The following is a 22,124-nucleotide window of genomic DNA, read 5'->3' as shown; positions in this document are numbered from 1 at the left end:
ATTACTAAAGTACATCTCTGAAATACTTTATTATCTTATAAAAGAACAACAATCAAAGCTACATCGATTCTAGATGTGAAATGTCTCAAACAACGACACGATCTCGAATGCTTAGTGGTGCGCGTTCACGCGATGGGCATGCAAATCTCGGCAGACATGCATTTCTCGGCATGACACCGGCTTACCAGACCCGACTCAGGACTCTGACTGCACACCCTCGCTGCTGTCTGGAGCTGCGGATGTGGGGTACTCTCAGGACACCGAGTGCTCACCCTCGCTGTTGTCTGGAATCAGGGTTGAGGGGTACGCTCAGGCTCCCGAACTAGCGCCGCCCGTGACGCTGGAGCTGGTTGTGAACGAGGGGTATGGGGGTTCCCTGCATGCATCCTCTACAGGGTTTCAGGATCCTACGTGGTCCTGTTCTGATGTAACGCCACCCGCTTCTCCTTCCTCATCCGTGGGAGACGTAGAAAGCTTGGATGAGGAGGAGGACGAGCCGGATGGTTGGGTGTCATCTACGTTCATCAACGCTGTGAAGACGGCGGTTCTCCATCTACTCACTAGCGTCCTCCGTAAGTTCCGGCAGGATAACTGTTTCAGATGTGAGATTGACCACCCCAGTCAGAAAGAGCACCAGTGTCTGGATGTGGTCGATGACAACTGCTACAAGGATAACTTTCACGGCCTCATGAGGGGTCTGTGCACCCCTCGATTCATTCAGGTGTCGTGCCAAGGCGCTTATCCCCGTCAGAATTTGTATCCCCTGACGCGGGAGCGCGCACAGTCGTTCAATAGCGTATGAGCGCCTTTCAGAGATGGATTACACCACGTAAATTGACAAAACAATATACAAGTTGCTGTTTTTGGTCGCTGAGATTATGCTAGTTTTGTTGTTGTTGTTGTTTTGAGCTCAATGTTTGCCTCAAGTTGGCCGTAATTTGGCTATTTCTCTGTCCAATTTATTAGAGATCTGGTGGCGGCCAAAAATTCGGTTCACCTACGTAACGACAACGGGAAAACAACCACTGTATTCCCCCAATCATTTCCTTTCAAAATCACGGTTTTCATAACTATAACAATATCTTTATGTCGCTGAAGCTACATACCTATATATCAGTTCTACCCCTGCCTATATGACATGTGGTAAATATAATCAGCACGTGATTTTGTCTGTTTGCTCTGTGGATCATTCCTGATATCTGCAGTAAATAAGATCAATATGTGTCTTCAAATAAAGACGTTAGACATGGGGTACAGATTTTCACAGATACCATGCTTCAGCCTGTGAGAATCTGTACCCCCTGCCTATATGACATGTGGTAAATATAATCAGCACAAGATTTTGTCTATTTGCTCTGTGGATCATTCCTGATATCTGCAGTAAACAATCTAATCATCATTTAAGTTGGTCTATGTACACTTTAATGTCAGCACAAATACACTGTTTTTCATGCAAAATCTCCATTCACAACCTATAACAATGTCTTTTCAAGGCTGTTTTTTTTATTTAGAAACGCAAGTGGGACAGTGAAAAGCCTCGTCCACTGGTGGGTTTCCCACACACTCCTGGTGGAACCATCGGAGACAATCATCACACTGTATCTATAAAAAAAAAGAATCTTGGTTAACAGAATCTCCTCAGCTGGAGACTTGACATTTCTTAATTCCTGCAGTTATCTTTGTCACTCTTTTACTATAAATTAAAATAGTAAATTTCCCAAATATCACCATCAACATTTAAAAAAAACTACCAAATATATACAAAATATATTTTCTATGACAATTTTATTCAAATGCTGTGCAGACAAGTTACCCAGTCCACATTTGTCTCGTGTTCCTCTTCCCCACAGTGATGGCAAACATCGGTGAGGTCATCTGATAAAAAAATCAAGAGTGGAATCTTTCATCGCATTTTGAACTGTTATTTGGCTGTCAGAAGATACCTTGATAGAACGTTACTCACCAGTCTGTTGAAGGAGTGTAAGTGCAATTGTGAATCTGAGACTGTTCACAGCTTGTGTGTTTGTATCAAATTCAATGCTCTCTCCTTTCAGAATCTTCTCAGCAAACTGATATTTAATGAAACAAAAGCAATAAAATACATACAATTTTTATGTTATGTAGAAAGAAGATATTGTGCAATTTATAATTTTATCGTAATCAACATTTATTTGAGCTTGTCATTGAACTGGGATTTTTGAAAAATTATACATACTGTCAAAGCAAACACTCCACATGAGGTCCCATCGACTTGTTTGGGATGTGGAACAGTGTCACAAGACCACCTGGACACACTGATCCCTTTCGCTCTCATGAAACCCCTACGAAAAAGAAATTGTCACTGAAAGTTTCATACTTTTGCATTTTAAATGGTAAAATGACTCTGGTTTAGTGATGAAAACTGCTGTGGAGTCTTCATAAAAAGACTTGTCATTAAGTGTAATCCTGAGAAAATTTTTGACATTTTTCAACTTGCTTGGGAGTTACAAGTTTGGCTTCTGGATCAAATGGAAAAGATTATATAGTTACAGCAGTCCTTACTGCCATCTTTCTGAGTGATAGCATGACTTGGGCAAGAAGAGTTGGGTATGAGGAGCCCCTTGCATCATGCCAAGTGAACTGCACAATTCTTTGGATCAAAAAGTGAAACTTAGAAATCCTATTAGCTCATTTAATCCACATGCATCCATATGCTTCAATCCAATAGGCACAGATAGAACTCATAATTACTTAAACGACTGGAAATATGTTAACAACTTGTTTGCTCCCTTTCTAAAGCAACACATATGGTGCCCTCAATTAACTCTAGAGGGATACCTATGGACTAATTAAAAACTGCATAAATATTTTAATAGATCATGATATATAATTTTTACCTTGTTATCTCCAAGCACTTCTTGATGTCAGTTTTAGATTCTCCCAATGGATCCAGGAAAAGAGATTTTTTTTCTCTAGGATAAATCACCTGTAGTTTCATGGAATTAAAGGGAAAAACCCAATACTTGGATTATTGATATGTATAAAGCCTTAATTTCCAGGCTGTAAGGCAACACTTTTGCAGAAAATCTAAATCCTTCAGCCCAAAGAATGATGCAGTAAATTTATGAATTGGTTTAGATCAACAAGTTTCTTTTTTAGCTTCATGCACAAAATCTTATTGTGGAAACCGCAGGTCAAAACATGTATATGATACAGGCTTCAAATTAAAGGCAACTGATATGGCTGTTAAAGAAGGATATAGAACTTCTGAATGCAGGTGCAAGGTTGGCTTATATTCAAGTGTTCAATAGCCTGGAAAGTACAAAAATCCACCTCCACAATTACACAATTATTAGACATTTGAAATTTTATTTACCACTAATGTCCAGTGGTGATGCTCATTGACAATCCCCATAATCACTTCATACTCCATGGGTTGGATCTACACCAAACACACACATTTGAATAAAGTTGAGTTCCTCATAATATCAGAACAAGTGTGATAAGAAAAATCCTAGACATGAATTTAAAAGGGTAGGAAAAAAGGACTTGGACACAAAATTTTGTCACAACATATGAGATTTATAAAGCCTTTGTTTTGAAAAGGTATGTGAGTTGCATAGATTTGGCACTACATATTTCAAGTTTATAGTGACAGCACATACCTTAAGTCTTGGTGTTTTTCCAGTCCACATTGAGCTCATGGCATAGGAATCGATGGATGCAGCCTTTTCCTTGTTCTGGTGGTTGTAGCTGCGCACCAGAATGGCCAAAAAGGCATTAATAGACTGTGGAGAAATAGTAAAAAGTTATTTTGCAGAAGATAAAGAAAAATAAAAATTAATTTACAGGTGACTTTTGGGATAGTTAAATCATAATCAATATAATACCTCACTTTCCAGCTCCATGTGGGGCCCTGTCTGTTTGATGTCCCAGTAGAAGAGCTTATAGGCCCCCACTTTTGAAAGGAGTACATGGGCGGTCTGTCCAGCCCAAGCATCTTTAACATCTGCAAAATATATATTCAAGTTTTTTTTTGGAGAAAATATAACTTAAAGGGCAAGTTGACATTAACAATAAAATAATGCCCCGTTGCTGTATATACTTTCGAAACTAAAATGGAGTCATGCTTTGAAGTCATTGTGTGTGCAATATGATAGGCTACATCTACTTTGTGATTGAAATCCAAGATAGTTTTCGTGGACAATGAAAAGTGTTGGTGAAGGTTTCAAAATGCAAATCTAGTTTCTTTTAATGAACAGAAAACATTTCTTCTTCTGCAGTCCCTGACAGCAAATTTAAAACTAAACATAACCATACAATGAGCTTGTTTTATGAGATCACAAGATGATTAAAGTGAGTTAAAAAAGAGGTTATCATCAGATATTATTGGTAATTGTTACAATTGGTCAAAATTGTAATAAAATTGTATTAGTCGAAAATGTTAGATGATCAAAATTTTATGTTAATATTTAATTTGTATTTCGTTAAAAATGTGAATTGTATACTTTTTCTACTGTAAACTGACCCCAGGAAGAATAGCTGATGCAGCATGCTGCTGACGCTAATGGGGATCTCAATAAACATAAACATAAACATAATCAGTAACAAAAACAGGAAGTTAAGGCATATACATAATATTCTGTTTGCTGCCTGGGATGAACCCCTTAACTCTGACAAAGAAAGTCCTAAATAAGGAAGACTGTAATGCTATAATATTTATTATATGTATTATATTTCATACATGATGTTCCGTCCTTACAGAGTCATAAACAAATTAGTTGTATAGTTGTTTTCAATGTGCTATGGTAGCTGAGCGCAGCCATGCTTGAAAAACTTTTAATTTCATTACCTCAAGAATACTTTTCTCAGGATGACAAAATAATGTTGTTAATTCTGTTTACTTGACTGCTAAAGTTAGCTAGTGGGATGTAAGCTCACACTGTAGTAAGAAAAGCCTTTTTTTCTTAAGATAACGCAATAATTTATGCAACATTATTAAATCTGTACATGACCTAGCACTATTAAATAGTTTTCCCTGAGTGCTAAAGTTGACTACTTTACTTAATGTCTCTCCTGATATTCCGCCTGCACCACTGTACACAAAGTCTGAGTAAAATGAATTTGTTTGTGAATAGGGTCGCTGCCATTGCATCAAGTATCTCTCCATCATTCTGACAAGTTATGCTTGTGATTTGTTTTGGTTTGGTAAACCGTTATTTTTGATGCATTTCCACAGTCAACCTGGTAGACAGGGCATTAACCGGAAAGCGATCAAAGCTTCAGATACGTAATACTGTGATGTCATAGCGGCGCAATGCATTCCATGAATCATAAGAAAAACGAGACATGGAAACAAAGGAGGAGAATGGTGAACATCAAGACATTTGTGCTCTTTCTTCTTGACATGTGGCTTTAAACAACAAAAAAATCAACATGGTGCTGTTCCTGCTTGTTTTATTACCAAGTTGCACAGGAAGTGATGCTCTTTGTATCAATCAATGGATTGCAATGTGTCAAGCTCCATCCTTTTGAGTCAAATGGCTCAGACTGGGACGCCAGTGGAAGAGACTTTACAGACATCAGTGCCCTGCTTGTTCATTTAGAATAGAATAGAAATACTTCATTAATCCCTTCAGAGAGCCCTCAGGGAAATTTGGGACCGGAATTTAAAACCGACTTCACACCCCCTTGATGTCCTTCAAACTTCTGTTTAATCAGTACTTCTCTTTGTACTGGCACAGTAAGGACAAGCAGTTGTTGAGCCAATCCACATTTATATGCATGGCTTCAAGCACTTATGGGTCACTGCAAATGACCTTTTCTGTAAAAGATTTAGGAAATAAACAAGATTAGGTCAGTTACAATTATCTATTTGCTGAAAATATATTGTTTTCAGACTACTGATGTCAAAGGCTGATCTAGGGGTGATTATTCATGCTTTTATCTCTTCTTCTGTGAATTATTGTAATGGATTTCTATGCAGAACACTGCAGCAATACTTTTATTATTAGTTATTAGTTTAAGCACAGTGTTTAATAATGCAAAACTACATTTTAAGGAAGTTAAAGCATGAAAGGGAGGGGAGATGAAGAGAGAAATAAAAGATTAACTATGAAATTAGAAGATGTCTAGTGGACAATTCCTGTCAGACTGCACAAAGCAACCACCCCCACCCCTCTTATCCACTATCAATATCATACGACTGACAACTTCTACATCCTATATTTAACTCTATAAAACATCCAGGTTAAAAACTCTGTTGTCGAAGATGAGTACATGTTTGTGTTTGCACGAGTGACCTGTTTCTTCACCTGCACTGGGTGCACCCAGGAAGGATTGCTGACCCACACTATAGCTCATTATTTTCAGAAACAAATGCCCTAAATATTGTCACAGAGTAAAATATTACTTTTTTTATATCCAAAGTAGAACCAGATATAAGAAAACTCTGCTCCCAAGATTACACAAATGACTCAACAGACTGAATATATCCCAATAGATTTTTTGATATTGTAATCAGCTTATGTTTTAAAATATGTTGCACCATTAAATGTTCTACATATTTTTTTTTTCAATATCTGCAACCATTGTATTTATTCTGACATTCATATTACACAGATATGTTGTACCTCTGCCTTTGTGCTCCTGAACTAGATGCTAATAGCAGGACCAAAATGCTGCCATGTTTTGGTTATGTAATATGTAATATTGAAAGTTCACTGAATGTCTTATAAGATTATATTTTTCCACAGTCACCATCAGTGGTACATAATATAGCTCATCAATAGTGTGCCACTATTTGCATGAGGGGAAACAATAGTTTTAAAGCAATACTCCAACATTTTGGGAAATAATATGTATTTTACATTGATGCTAGTAGTTAGGAACGTGACACCCTTAAAGTGTCATTACTGATTGGTGCAGAGTATTTTAACATTTGCACACAACTTAACATATTTCATTCATAAGATAAGTGTTTAAAAAATATTATCTTCAATGCAACAAAATAATCAAATTGCACAAATGCAAATAACAACTTGTGGACACAATGTAAAAAAAAAATATCTGCTGAAAATATAAGGGGCTCAGAATGGGAAACTCCAAGGTGTTACACTCACACCAGGCCCTGCCACGGATACACCCACACCTGCCACTATCACCGCAGTCATTCCCCAGAATACTAATCAGTCACACCTGCAATCAATCTGATCACTGGGCTTTATATACGCCAACTCCACATCCATTCCCCATTGGACCTTGTTGCAACTTTGTTGGACTTCCCTGATCTCCCCTTCCCGGTCCCGACTCACCTGGCTGATCTCCAGACTCCCTTGTTTGCTCCTTGGTTACCCGGTGTCGTAAGCTTCTGTGTTGCTATCAGTGACTGTAATAAATCCTCGACTGAACTCTGATCTGTCTCTGCGTGATCCTTCGTAACATTAGGATGAGAATATAATTGTTTTTTGACCTCATGTCTTCATAGACATGTCCATGATTTCCATGATTTTTGCAGCTGTCAACTCTGTTACCATACCTTACATCTGGTGAAAGTTGTTCCTAAACTGCCCTTACTGGTTACTCACATATTGCAGCTTGCAAACATGTAGCATTAATTTCAGAGTAATGGTGGAAGTGTGCTTCCCCTAAACACCTGTTATTTCTTTCCCCAAGCTCACAATCACATTCCTCAAATTAATTATCTAAATCTGGTCCTATAAATTTAACCAGAATCAACTCTTAACACCAAAACAGTATAAAGTGAGTCCATGTCACAATTCAAATTCCCAAAATGTTGGGACTTTGTGTAAAATGTAAACAAAAACAGAATGCAATGATTTACAAATCTCATGAACTCATATTTTATTTCCAGTAGAACATAAACATGTCAAATGTTGAAACTAAGACATTTTAACATTTTATAAAAAATATTATTTTATTTTTAATCTGATTGCAGCAACATATCTGTAAAAAATTACAGGGTAAAGTTTAGCATTGTGTAACATCCCTTCTTATAAGAACTGTCTATGAACATCTGGGAAGTGAAGAAACCAGTTGCTGGAGTCTTAGGAAAGAAATGTTGCCTGATTCTGGTCTGCTGCAGGATTCCAGCTGCTCTACAGTCCTGCCGCATTGTGCCGGACAAATTTGCTTTACAAAGCCTCCTCTTGATACTACGCATTATTCTTTATTTTTACATTTGTTTACTGCTGAATTTGTTGGACCTGACAGTGGCACTAAAGAATGGGGTGAGTGAACAGAAGAAGACAAAGATACAGTATATAAGCTAGAAAATCTCAACACTCGATCTAGTCGGAGGAGTTCTCACCCCAGCATGGAGCTTGCAGTCCCGGCTTACCAGACCCGACTCAGGACTCTGACTGCACACCCTCGCTGCTGTCTGGAGCTGCGGATGTGGGGTACTCTCAGGACACCGAGTGCTCACCCTCGCTGTTGTCTGGAATCAGGGTTGAGGGGTACGCTCAGGCTCCCGAACCAGCGCCCCCCGTGACGCTGGAGCTGGTTGTCAACGAGGGGTATGGGGGTTCCCTGCATGCATCCTCTACAGGGTTTCAGGATCCTACGTGGTCCTGTTCTGATGTAACGCCACCCGCTTCTCCTTCCTCATCCGTGGGAGATGTAGAGAGCTTGGATGAGGAGGAGGACGAGCCGGATGGTTGGGTTGTCGTGCCAAGGCGCTTATCCCCGTCAGAATTTGTATCCCCTGACGCGGGAGCGCGCACAGTCGTTCAATAGCGTATGAGCGCCTTTCAGAGATGGATTACACCACGTAAATTGATAAAACAATATACAAGTTGCTGTTTTTGGTCGCTGAGATTATGCTAGTTTTGTTGTTGTTGTTGTTTTGAGCTCAATGTTTGCCTCAAGTTGGCCGTAATTTGGCTATTTCTCTGTCCAATTAGAGATCTGGTGGCGGCCAAAAATTCGGTTCACCTACGTAACGACAACGGGAAAACAACCACTGTATTCCCCCAATCATTTCCTTTCAAAATCACGGTTTTCATAACTATAACAATATCTTTATGTTGCTGAAGCTACATACCTATATATCAGTTCTACCCCTGCCTATATGACATGTGGTAAATATAATCAGCACAAGATTTTGTCTATTTGCTCTGTGGATCATTCCTGATATCTGCAGTAAATAAGATCAATATGTGTCTTCAAATAAAGACGTTAGACATGGGGTACAGATTTTCACAGATACCATGCTTCAGCCTGTGAGAATCTGTACCCCCTGCCTATATGACATGTGGTAAATATAATCAGCACAAGATTTTGTCTATTTGCTCTGTGGATCATTCCTGATATCTGCAGTAAACAATCTAATCATCATTTAAGTTGGTCTATGTACACTTTAATGTCAGCACAAATACACTGTTTTTCATGCAAAATCTCCATTCACAACCTATAACAATGTCTTTTCAAGGCTGTTTTTTTTATTTAGAAACGCAAGTGGGACAGTGAAAAGCCTCGTCCACTGGTGGGTTTCCCACACACTCCTGGTGGAACCATCGGAGACAATCATCACACTGTATCTATAAAAAAAAAGAATCTTGGTTAACAGAATCTCCTCAGCTGGAGACTTGACATTTCTTAATTCCTGCAGTTATCTTTGTCACTCTTTAACTATAAATTAAAATAGTAAATTTCCCAAATATCACCATCAACATTTAAAAAAAACTACCAAATATATACAAAATATATTTTCTATGACATTTTTATTTAAATGCTGTGCAGACAAGTTACCCAGTCCACATTTGTCTCGTGTTCCTCTTCCCCACAGTGATGGCAAACATCGGTGAGGTCATCTGATAAAAAAATCAAGAGTGGAATCTTTCATCGCATTTTGAACTGTTATTTGGCTGTCAGAAGATACCTTGATAGAACGTTACTCACCAGTCTGTTGAAGGAGTGTAAGTGCAATTGTGAATCTGAGACTGTTCACAGCTTGTGTGTTTGTATCAAATTCAATGCTCTCCCCTTTCAGAATCTTCTCAGCAAACTGATATTTAATGAAACAAAAGCAATAAAATACATACAATTTTTATGTTATGTAGAAAGAAGATATTGTGCAATTTATAATTTTATCGTAATCAACATTTATTTGAGCTTGTCATTGAACTGGGATTTTTGAAAAATTATACATACTGTCAAAGCAAACACTCCACATGAGGTCCCATCGACTTGTTTGGGATGTGGAACAGTGTCACAAGACCACCTGGACACACTGATCCCTTTCGCTCTCATGAAACCCCTACGAAAAAGAAATTGTCACTGAAAGTTTCATACTTTTGCATTTTAAATGGTAAAATGACTCTGGTTTAGTGATGAAAACTGCTGTGGAGTCTTCATAAAAAGACTTGTCATTAAGTGTAATCCTGAGAAAATTTTTGACATTTTTCAACTTGCTTGGGAGTTACAAGTTTGGCTTCTGGATCAAATGGAAAAGATTATATAGTTACAGCAGTCCTTACTGCCATCTTTCTGAGTGATAGCATGACTTGGGCAAGAAGAGTTGGGTATGAGGAGCCCCTTGCATCATGCCAAGTGAACTGCACAATTCTTTGGATCAAAAAGTGAAACTTAGAAATCCTATTAGCTCATTTAATCCACATGCATCCATATGCTTCAATCCAATAGGCACAGATAGAACTCATAATTACTTAAACGACTGGAAATATGTTAACAACTTGTTTGCTCCCTTTCTAAAGCAACACATATGGTGCCCTCAATTAACTCTAGAGGGATACCTATGGACTAATTAAAAACTGCATAAATATTTTAATAGATCATGATATATAATTTTTACCTTGTTATCTCCAAGCACTTCTTGATGTCAGTTTTAGATTCTCCCAATGGATCCAGGAAAAGAGATTTTTTTTCTCTAGGATAAATCACCTGTAGTTTCATGGAATTAAAGGGAAAAACCCAATACTTGGATTATTGATATGTATAAAGCCTTAATTTCCAGGCTGTAAGGCAACACTTTTGCAGAAAATCTAAATCCTTCAGCCCAAAGAATGATGCAGTAAATTTATGAATTGGTTTAGATCAACAAGTTTCTTTTTTAGCTTCATGCACAAAATCTTATTGTGGAAACCGCAGGTCAAAACATGTATATGATACAGGCTTCAAATTAAAGGCAACTGATATGGCTGTTAAAGAAGGATATAGAACTTCTGAATGCAGGTGCAAGGTTGGCTTATATTCAAGTGTTCAATAGCCTGGAAAGTACAAAAATCCACCTCCACAATTACACAATTATTAGACATTTGAAATTTTATTTACCACTAATGTCCAGTGGTGATGCTCATTGACAATCCCCATAATCACTTCATACTCCATGGGTTGGATCTACACCAAACACACACATTTGAATAAAGTTGAGTTCCTCATAATATCAGAACAAGTGTGATAAGAAAAATCCTAGACATGAATTTAAAAGGGTAGGAAAAAAGGACTTGGACACAAAATTTTGTCACAACATATGAGATTTATAAAGCCTTTGTTTTGAAAAGGTATGTGAGTTGCATAGATTTGGCACTACATATTTCAAGTTTATAGTGACAGCACATACCTTAAGTCTTGGTGTTTTTCCAGTCCACATTGAGCTCATGGCATAGGAATCGATGGATGCAGCCTTTTCCTTGTTCTGGTGGTTGTAGCTGCGCACCAGAATGGCCAAAAAGGCATTAATAGACTGTGGAGAAATAGTAAAAAGTTATTTTGCAGAAGATAAAGAAAAATAAAAATTAATTTACAGGTGACTTTTGGGATAGTTAAATCATAATCAATATAATACCTCACTTTCCAGCTCCATGTGGGGCCCTGTCTGTTTGATGTCCCAGTAGAAGAGCTTATAGGCCCCCACTTTTGAAAGGAGTACATGGGCGGTCTGTCCAGCCCAAGCATCTTTAACATCTGCAAAATATATATTCAAGTTTTTTTTTGGAGAAAATATAACTTAAAGGGCAAGTTGACATTAACAATAAAATAATGCCCCGTTGCTGTATATACTTTCGAAACTAAAATGGAGTCATGCTTTGAAGTCATTGTGTGTGCAATATGATAGGCTACATCTACTTTGTGATTGAAATCCAAGATAGTTTTCGTGGACAATAAAAAGTGTTGGTGAAGGTTTCAAAATGCAAATCTAGTTTCTTTTAATGAACAGAAAACATTTCTTCTTCTGCAGTCCCTGACAGCAAATTTAAAACTAAACATAACCATACAATGAGCTTGTTTTATGAGATCACAAGATGATTAAAGTGAGTTAAAAAAGAGGTTATCATCAGATATTATTGGTAATTGTTACAATTGGTCAAAATTGTAATAAAATTGTATTAGTCGAAAATGTTAGATGATCAAAATTTTATGTTAATATTTAATTTGTATTTCGTTAAAAATGTGAATTGTATACTTTTTCTACTGTAAACTGACCCCAGGAAGAATAGCTGATGCAGCATGCTGCTGACGCTAATGGGGATTTCAATAAACATAAACATAAACATAATCAGTAACAAAAACAGGAAGTTAAGGCATATACATAATATTCTGTTTGCTGCCTGGGATGAACCCCTTAACTCTGACAAAGAAAGTCCTAAATAAGGAAGACTGTAATGCTATAATATTTATTATATGTATTATATTTCATACATGATGTTCCGTCCTTACAGAGTCATAAACAAATTAGTTGTATAGTTGTTTTCAATGTGCTATGGTAGCTGAGCGCAGCCATGCTTGAAAAACTTTTAATTTCATTACCTCAAGAATACTTTTCTCAGGATGACAAAATAATGTTGTTAATTCTGTTTACTTGACTGCTAAAGTTAGCTAGTGGGATGTAAGCTCACACTGTAGTAAGAAAAGCCTTTTTTTCTTAAGATAACGCAATAATTTATGCAACATTATTAAATCTGTACATGACCTAGCACTATTAAATAGTTTTCCCTGAGTGCTAAAGTTGACTACTTTACTTAATGTCTCTCCTGATATTCCGCCTGCACCACTGTACACAAAGTCTGAGTAAAATGAATTTGTTTGTGAATAGGGTCGCTGCCATTGCATCAAGTATCTCTCCATCATTCTGACAAGTTATGCTTGTGATTTGTTTTGGTTTGGTAAACCGTTATTTTTGATGCATTTCCACAGTCAACCTGGTAGACAGGGCATTAACCGGAAAGCGATCAAAGCTTCAGATACGTAATACTGTGATGTCATAGCGGCGCAATGCATTCCATGAATCATAAGAAAAACGAGACATGGAAACAAAGGAGGAGAATGGTGAACATCAAGACATTTGTGCTCTTTCTTCTTGACATGTGGCTTTAAACAACAAAAAAATCAACATGGTGCTGTTCCTGCTTGTTTTATTACCAAGTTGCACAGGAAGTGATGCTCTTTGTATCAATCAATGGATTGCAATGTGTCAAGCTCCATCCTTTTGAGTCAAATGGCTCAGACTGGGACGCCAGTGGAAGAGACTTTACAGACATCAGTGCCCTGCTTGTTCATTTAGAATAGAATAGAAATACTTCATTAATCCCTTCAGAGAGCCCTCAGGGAAATTTGGGACCGGAATTTAAAACCGACTTCACACCCCCTTGATGTCCTTCAAACTTCTGTTTAATCAGTACTTCTCTTTGTACTGGCACAGTAAGGACAAGCAGTTGTTGAGCCAATCCACATTTATATGCATGGCTTCAAGCACTTATGGGTCACTGCAAATGACCTTTTCTGTAAAAGATTTAGGAAATAAACAAGATTAGGTCAGTTACAATTATCTATTTGCTGAAAATATATTGTTTTCAGACTACTGATGTCAAAGGCTGATCTAGGGGTGATTATTCATGCTTTTATCTCTTCTTCTGTGAATTATTGTAATGGATTTCTATGCAGAACACTGCAGCAATACTTTTATTATTAGTTATTAGTTTAAGCACAGTGTTTAATAATGCAAAACTACATTTTAAGGAAGTTAAAGCATGAAAGGGAGGGGAGATGAAGAGAGAAATAAAAGATTAACTATGAAATTAGAAGATGTCTAGTGGACAATTCCTGTCAGACTGCACAAAGCAACCACCCCCACCCCTCTTATCCACTATCAATATCATACGACTGACAACTTCTACATCCTATATTTAACTCTATAAAACATCCAGGTTAAAAACTCTGTTGTCGAAGATGAGTACATGTTTGTGTTTGCACGAGTGACCTGTTTCTTCACCTGCACTGGGTGCACCCAGGAAGGATTGCTGACCCACACTATAGCTCATTATTTTCAGAAACAAATGCCCTAAATATTGTCACAGAGTAAAATATTACTTTTTTTATATCCAAAGTAGAACCAGATATAAGAAAACTCTGCTCCCAAGATTACACAAATGACTCAACAGACTGAATATATCCCAATAGATTTTTTGATATTGTAATCAGCTTATGTTTTAAAATATGTTGCACCATTAAATGTTCTACATATTTTTTTTTTCAATATCTGCAACCATTGTATTTATTCTGACATTCATATTACACAGATATGTTGTACCTCTGCCTTTGTGCTCCTGAACTAGATGCTAATAGCAGGACCAAAATGCTGCCATGTTTTGGTTATGTAATATGTAATATTGAAAGTTCACTGAATGTCTTATAAGATTATATTTTTCCACAGTCACCATCAGTGGTACATAATATAGCTCATCAATAGTGTGCCACTATTTGCATGAGGGGAAACAATAGTTTTAAAGCAATACTCCAACATTTTGGGAAATAATATGTATTTTACATTGATGCTAGTAGTTAGGAACGTGACACCCTTAAAGTGTCATTACTGATTGGTGCAGAGTATTTTAACATTTGCACACAACTTAACATATTTCATTCATAAGATAAGTGTTTAAAAAATATTATCTTCAATGCAACAAAATAATCAAATTGCACAAATGCAAATAACAACTTGTGGACACAATGTAAAAAAAAAATATCTGCTGAAAATATAAGGGGCTCAGAATGGGAAACTCCAAGGTGTTACACTCACACCAGGCCCTGCCACGGATACACCCACACCTGCCACTATCACCGCAGTCATTCCCCAGAATACTAATCAGTCACACCTGCAATCAATCTGATCACTGGGCTTTATATACGCCAACTCCACATCCATTCCCCATTGGACCTTGTTGCAACTTTGTTGGACTTCCCTGATCTCCCCTTCCCGGTCCCGACTCACCTGGCTGATCTCCAGACTCCCTTGTTTGCTCCTTGGTTACCCGGTGTCGTAAGCTTCTGTGTTGCTATCAGTGACTGTAATAAATCCTCGACTGAACTCTGATCTGTCTCTGCGTGATCCTTCGTAACATTAGGATGAGAATATAATTGTTTTTTGACCTCATGTCTTCATAGACATGTCCATGATTTCCATGATTTTTGCAGCTGTCAACTCTGTTACCATACCTTACATCTGGTGAAAGTTGTTCCTAAACTGCCCTTACTGGTTACTCACATATTGCAGCTTGCAAACATGTAGCATTAATTTCAGAGTAATGGTGGAAGTGTGCTTCCCCTAAACACCTGTTATTTCTTTCCCCAAGCTCACAATCACATTCCTCAAATTAATTATCTAAATCTGGTCCTATAAATTTAACCAGAATCAACTCTTAACACCAAAACAGTATAAAGTGAGTCCATGTCACAATTCAAATTCCCAAAATGTTGGGACTTTGTGTAAAATGTAAACAAAAACAGAATGCAATGATTTACAAATCTCATGAACTCATATTTTATTTCCAGTAGAACATAAACATGTCAAATGTTGAAACTAAGACATTTTAACATTTTATAAAAAATATTATTTTATTTTTAATCTGATTGCAGCAACATATCTGTAAAAAATTACAGGGTAAAGTTTAGCATTGTGTAACATCCCTTCTTATAAGAACTGTCTATGAACATCTGGGAAGTGAAGAAACCAGTTGCTGGAGTCTTAGGAAAGAAATGTTGCCTGATTCTGGTCTGCTGCAGGATTCCAGCTGCTCTACAGTCCTGCCGCATTGTGCCGGACAAATTTGCTTTACAAAGCCTCCTCTTGATACTACGCATTATTCTTTATTTTTACATTTGTTTACTGCTGAATTTGTTGGACCTGACAGTGGCACTAAAGAATGGGGTGAGTGAACAGAAGAAGACAAAGATACAGTATATAAGCTAGAAAATCTCAACACTCGATCTAGTCGGAGGAGTTCTCACCCCAGCATGGAGCTTGCAGTCCCGGCTTACCAGACCCGACTCAGGACTCTGACTGCACACCCTCGCTGCTGTCTGGAGCTGCGGATGTGGGGTACTCTCAGGACACCGAGTGCTCACCCTCGCTGTTGTCTGGAATCAGGGTTGAGGGGTACGCTCAGGCTCCCGAACCAGCGCCCCCCGTGACGCTGGAGCTGGTTGTCAACGAGGGGTATGGGGGTTCCCTGCATGCATCCTCTACAGGGTTTCAGGATCCTACGTGGTCCTGTTCTGATGTAACGCCACCCGCTTCTCCTTCCTCATCCGTGGGAGATGTAGAGAGCTTGGATGAGGAGGAGGACGAGCCGGATGGTTGGGTTGTCGTGCCAAGGCGCTTATCCCCGTCAGAATTTGTATCCCCTGACGCGGGAGCGCGCACAGTCGTTCAATAGCGTATGAGCGCCTTTCAGAGATGGATTACACCACGTAAATTGATAAAACAATATACAAGTTGCTGTTTTTGGTCGCTGAGATTATGCTAGTTTTGTTGTTGTTGTTGTTTTGAGCTCAATGTTTGCCTCAAGTTGGCCGTAATTTGGCTATTTCTCTGTCCAATTAGAGATCTGGTGGCGGCCAAAAATTCGGTTCACCTACGTAACGACAACGGGAAAACAACCACTGTATTCCCCCAATCATTTCCTTTCAAAATCACGGTTTTCATAACTATAACAATATCTTTATGTTGCTGAAGCTACATACCTATATATCAGTTCTACCCCTGCCTATATGACATGTGGTAAATATAATCAGCACAAGATTTTGTCTATTTGCTCTGTGGATCATTCCTGATATCTGCAGTAAATAAGATCAATATGTGTCTTCAAATAAAGACGTTAGACATGGGGTACAGATTTTCACAGATACCATGCTTCAGCCTGTGAGAATCTGTACCCCCTGCCTATATGACATGTGGTAAATATAATCAGCACAAGATTTTGTCTATTTGCTCTGTGGATCATTCCTGATATCTGCAGTAAACAATCTAATCATCATTTAAGTTGGTCTATGTACACTTTAATGTCAGCACAAATACACTGTTTTTCATGCAAAATCTCCATTCACAACCTATAACAATGTCTTTTCAAGGCTGTTTTTTTTATTTAGAAACGCAAGTGGGACAGTGAAAAGCCTCGTCCACTGGTGGGTTTCCCACACACTCCTGGTGGAACCATCGGAGACAATCATCACACTGTATCTATAAAAAAAAAGAATCTTGGTTAACAGAATCTCCTCAGCTGGAGACTTGACATTTCTTAATTCCTGCAGTTATCTTTGTCACTCTTTAACTATAAATTAAAATAGTAAATTTCCCAAATATCACCATCAACATTTAAAAAAAACTACCAAATATATACAAAATATATTTTCTATGACATTTTTATTTAAATGCTGTGCAGACAAGTTACCCAGTCCACATTTGTCTCGTGTTCCTCTTCCCCACAGTGATGGCAAACATCGGTGAGGTCATCTGATAAAAAAATCAAGAGTGGAATCTTTCGCATTTTGAACTGTTATTTGGCTGTCAGAAGATACCTTGATAGAACGTTACTCACCAGTCTGTTGAAGGAGTGTAAGTGCAATTGTGAATCTGAGACTGTTCACAGCTTGTGTGTTTGTATCAAATTCAATGCTCTCCCCTTTCAGAATCTTCTCAGCAAACTGATATTTAATGAAACAAAAGCAATAAAATACATACAATTTTTATGTTATGTAGAAAGAAGATATTGTGCAATTTATAATTTTATCGTAATCAACATTTATTTGAGCTTGTCATTGAACTGGGATTTTTGAAAAATTATACATACTGTCAAAGCAAACACTCCACATGAGGTCCCATCGACTTGTTTGGGATGTGGAACAGTGTCACAAGACCACCTGGACACACTGATCCCTTTCGCTCTCATGAAACCCCTACGAAAAAGAAATTGTCACTGAAAGTTTCATACTTTTGCATTTTAAATGGTAAAATGACTCTGGTTTAGTGATGAAAACTGCTGTGGAGTCTTCATAAAAAGACTTGTCATTAAGTGTAATCCTGAGAAAATTTTTGACATTTTTCAACTTGCTTGGGAGTTACAAGTTTGGCTTCTGGATCAAATGGAAAAGATTATATAGTTACAGCAGTCCTTACTGCCATCTTTCTGAGTGATAGCATGACTTGGGCAAGAAGAGTTGGGTATGAGGAGCCCCTTGCATCATGCCAAGTGAACTGCACAATTCTTTGGATCAAAAAGTGAAACTTAGAAATCCTATTAGCTCATTTAATCCACATGCATCCATATGCTTCAATCCAATAGGCACAGATAGAACTCATAATTACTTAAACGACTGGAAATATGTTAACAACTTGTTTGCTCCCTTTCTAAAGCAACACATATGGTGCCCTCAATTAACTCTAGAGGGATACCTATGGACTAATTAAAAACTGCATAAATATTTTAATAGATCATGATATATAATTTTTACCTTGTTATCTCCAAGCACTTCTTGATGTCAGTTTTAGATTCTCCCAATGGATCCAGGAAAAGAGATTTTTTTTCTCTAGGATAAATCACCTGTAGTTTCATGGAATTAAAGGGAAAAACCCAATACTTGGATTATTGATATGTATAAAGCCTTAATTTCCAGGCTGTAAGGCAACACTTTTGCAGAAAATCTAAATCCTTCAGCCCAAAGAATGATGCAGTAAATTTATGAATTGGTTTAGATCAACAAGTTTCTTTTTTAGCTTCATGCACAAAATCTTATTGTGGAAACCGCAGGTCAAAACATGTATATGATACAGGCTTCAAATTAAAGGCAACTGATATGGCTGTTAAAGAAGGATATAGAACTTCTGAATGCAGGTGCAAGGTTGGCTTATATTCAAGTGTTCAATAGCCTGGAAAGTACAAAAATCCACCTCCACAATTACACAATTATTAGACATTTGAAATTTTATTTACCACTAATGTCCAGTGGTGATGCTCATTGACAATCCCCATAATCACTTCATACTCCATGGGTTGGATCTACACCAAACACACACATTTGAATAAAGTTGAGTTCCTCATAATATCAGAACAAGTGTGATAAGAAAAATCCTAGACATGAATTTAAAAGGGTAGGAAAAAAGGACTTGGACACAAAATTTTGTCACAACATATGAGATTTATAAAGCCTTTGTTTTGAAAAGGTATGTGAGTTGCATAGATTTGGCACTACATATTTCAAGTTTATAGTGACAGCACATACCTTAAGTCTTGGTGTTTTTCCAGTCCACATTGAGCTCATGGCATAGGAATCGATGGATGCAGCCTTTTCCTTGTTCTGGTGGTTGTAGCTGCGCACCAGAATGGCCAAAAAGGCATTAATAGACTGTGGAGAAATAGTAAAAAGTTATTTTGCAGAAGATAAAGAAAAATAAAAATTAATTTACAGGTGACTTTTGGGATAGTTAAATCATAATCAATATAATACCTCACTTTCCAGCTCCATGTGGGGCCCTGTCTGTTTGATGTCCCAGTAGAAGAGCTTATAGGCCCCCACTTTTGAAAGGAGTACATGGGCGGTCTGTCCAGCCCAAGCATCTTTAACATCTGCAAAATATATATTCAAGTTTTTTTTTGGAGAAAATATAACTTAAAGGGCAAGTTGACATTAACAATAAAATAATGCCCCGTTGCTGTATATACTTTCGAAACTAAAATGGAGTCATGCTTTGAAGTCATTGTGTGTGCAATATGATAGGCTACATCTACTTTGTGATTGAAATCCAAGATAGTTTTCGTGGACAATAAAAAGTGTTGGTGAAGGTTTCAAAATGCAAATCTAGTTTCTTTTAATGAACAGAAAACATTTCTTCTTCTGCAGTCCCTGACAGCAAATTTAAAACTAAGCTACAGTGGGAAAGTATGAGGGGTCAATGTCTGTTTTTATTATAATTGAATGGTAACAATTAATAACATAAAACAGCTCTCACATTTCTCAGCTACAGCTTGTGGCTTAGATGCTGAGGGTGATGGTGGACATGCTGGTACTGATGCTGGAGCTCTTGGGACATCTAGCAGTTGGCTCTCAGGGTCTGGAGAGAATGTGGGCAGCTGGGATACAGGAGGTGGTGGGCTTGGTGGTGGAATAGTTGTAGTGTTCGGTGGGCTTACTGGTGGGTGGGTTACAGGGTCCGGTGGGCTTACTGGTGGGTGGGTAACAGGCTCTGGTGGGCTTACTGGTGGGTGGGTTAGAGGCTCTGGTGGGCTTACTGGTGGGTGGGTTAGAGGCTCTGGTGGGCTTACTGGTGGGTGGGTTGTAGAAGTCAACGGTACTGTTTTTTAGGAGCTCTGTTTAAACCCCTGTGTGGCACTCTGGGTACACTGTCAATGGCAGGTTTGAGCTGGTCAATGTTGATTTTTCGAATTATTGTACCCTTTGCATCCTGGAGATCAACATTCTTTCCTCCAATAGCTATTATGGTGAATGGTCCCAAATAGCTGGCCTCCAACTTCCCACCTTTCCTTTGTTGGCTGCGCTTGTTTTCTCTCCACACTTTATCCCCTACTTTAAATGATGAAGTTTTGTCATCAGGCTTATTTTTGGCCTTGGTTTTTTTGTGTCCCTTCTCCAGGTTTTGACTGACGATTTCCATTATTTTTTTTTGTCTCTCCACATCTTGAGACAACTCTTCAGTGGCCACGACATCTTCAAGAGCTTTGTCAATCTTTGAGCAGAAAAAATTTGTTATCTAAAGTTGCAACATGAAGGTTATGTTTGTATGTTTATGATTTATACAGAGATAAGACCAACAGGCCAAGTGAATGATAATAAACCAACCGGGAAGACTTCTGGGACTTCTGTAGGGTAACGGGCCTCTCTCCCAAACATAAGAAAATATGGGGAGTACTTTGTGGTTACTTGCTTCTTTGTCCGAAGCCCGAACATCACAGCATCAAGGAGGCTGTCCCATATTTCTGGGTTGTCCCCAACCACTTTACTGAGGGCTCTGACAACAAGGAGATTTAGAATTTGTAATACTGAATGTAAAAAAGCCTTATTTTTCTGTTATAGTTATTTTCTTGTCTTTGGCAAAAAGATAAAATCAAATCAAAATTTATTTATAAAGCGCTTTTCATGCGAAGGCAACACAAAGTGCTTTACATAGTATAAATGAATGCATATTAAAATAAAAAAAGAAAAACACTGAACAAAAACAACAAGCCATTCACACATGCAGTTATTTGACACATTAAACACCCCCACTTACACACACACACACACACACACACACCCTCCTAATTTTTGTCTCTGGCTACCTCTCTAAGATACCTACAAATTGTTTAAAAAGTCAATATATTTGTGTGTAGAGGAACTCACCTCTGAATTGTGCCATTCATCCTCTCCACTAAACCATTTGTTTGTGGATGGTAGGGAGAACAGAGGCTTCTTTTTATATTCAGCAGCTGACATACTTCATTGTTGATCTGAAGTTTGAATATTTTAAGAAAAACTGTCAACATAGGCACAATAACATTCCAAAATATATCATGTGTGTGTATAATATATATATATATATATATATATATATATATATATATATATATATATATATATACATATTACTTACTGAATTAACAAATTCTCTCCCCTGATCTGTCAGGATTCTCTTTGGTGCTTCAAACTGATGCACAAACTTTATTATGCATTCAGTCACTTCACTGGCAGACTTTGTTTTCAGCGGGTATGCCTGGGTCCATTTGGTAAAGTAGTCTACCATTACACAAATATACTGATTCCCTTTTTTGGTTTCTGTCAGCTTTCCAATGAGGTCCATCCCTACCAGTTCAAATGGCTGAGAAACCTTAAACAAC

General features: G+C 37.8%; 2 protein-coding genes and 1 long non-coding RNA gene across 3 annotated transcripts; all 3 read right to left on the bottom strand.

The window, feature by feature from the left end:
• Positions 1-1,292: 1,292 nt before the first annotated feature.
• Positions 1,293-2,048, bottom strand: LOC121649768. Its single transcript, XR_006012171.1, has 3 exons — positions 1,964-2,048; positions 1,814-1,875; positions 1,293-1,602 (listed from the first exon to the last, which is right to left on the bottom strand). It is a non-coding gene; the product is annotated as an uncharacterized LOC121649768 (long non-coding RNA).
• Positions 2,049-9,325: 7,277 nt separating this feature from the next.
• On the bottom strand, positions 9,326-11,995 carry LOC121649734 (sentrin-specific protease 2-like). The gene is made up of 8 exons (XM_042000741.1): positions 11,807-11,995; positions 11,582-11,704; positions 11,293-11,358; positions 10,814-10,902; positions 10,153-10,258; positions 9,901-10,006; positions 9,751-9,812; positions 9,326-9,539 (listed from the first exon to the last, which is right to left on the bottom strand). Exons 1-8 carry the CDS (start codon positions 11,822-11,824, stop codon positions 9,441-9,443), a joined length of 669 nt encoding a protein of 222 aa, XP_041856675.1. The 5' UTR covers positions 11,825-11,995; the 3' UTR covers positions 9,326-9,440.
• Positions 11,996-17,176: 5,181 nt separating this feature from the next.
• LOC121649723 (sentrin-specific protease 2-like) lies at positions 17,177-20,561 on the bottom strand. Its single transcript, XM_042000727.1, has 9 exons — positions 20,243-20,561; positions 19,741-19,859; positions 19,516-19,638; positions 19,227-19,292; positions 18,748-18,836; positions 18,087-18,192; positions 17,835-17,940; positions 17,688-17,749; positions 17,177-17,476 (listed from the first exon to the last, which is right to left on the bottom strand). Exons 2-9 carry the CDS (start codon positions 19,756-19,758, stop codon positions 17,378-17,380), a joined length of 669 nt encoding a protein of 222 aa, XP_041856661.1. The 5' UTR covers positions 19,759-19,859; positions 20,243-20,561; the 3' UTR covers positions 17,177-17,377.
• Positions 20,562-22,124: the final 1,563 nt, after the last annotated feature.

This window comes from Melanotaenia boesemani, chromosome 2, assembly GCF_017639745.1.
Source record: "Melanotaenia boesemani isolate fMelBoe1 chromosome 2, fMelBoe1.pri, whole genome shotgun sequence".
NCBI lineage: Eukaryota > Metazoa > Chordata > Actinopteri > Atheriniformes > Melanotaeniidae > Melanotaenia > Melanotaenia boesemani.
This window is presented reverse-complemented; position numbering and strand designations above follow the sequence as displayed.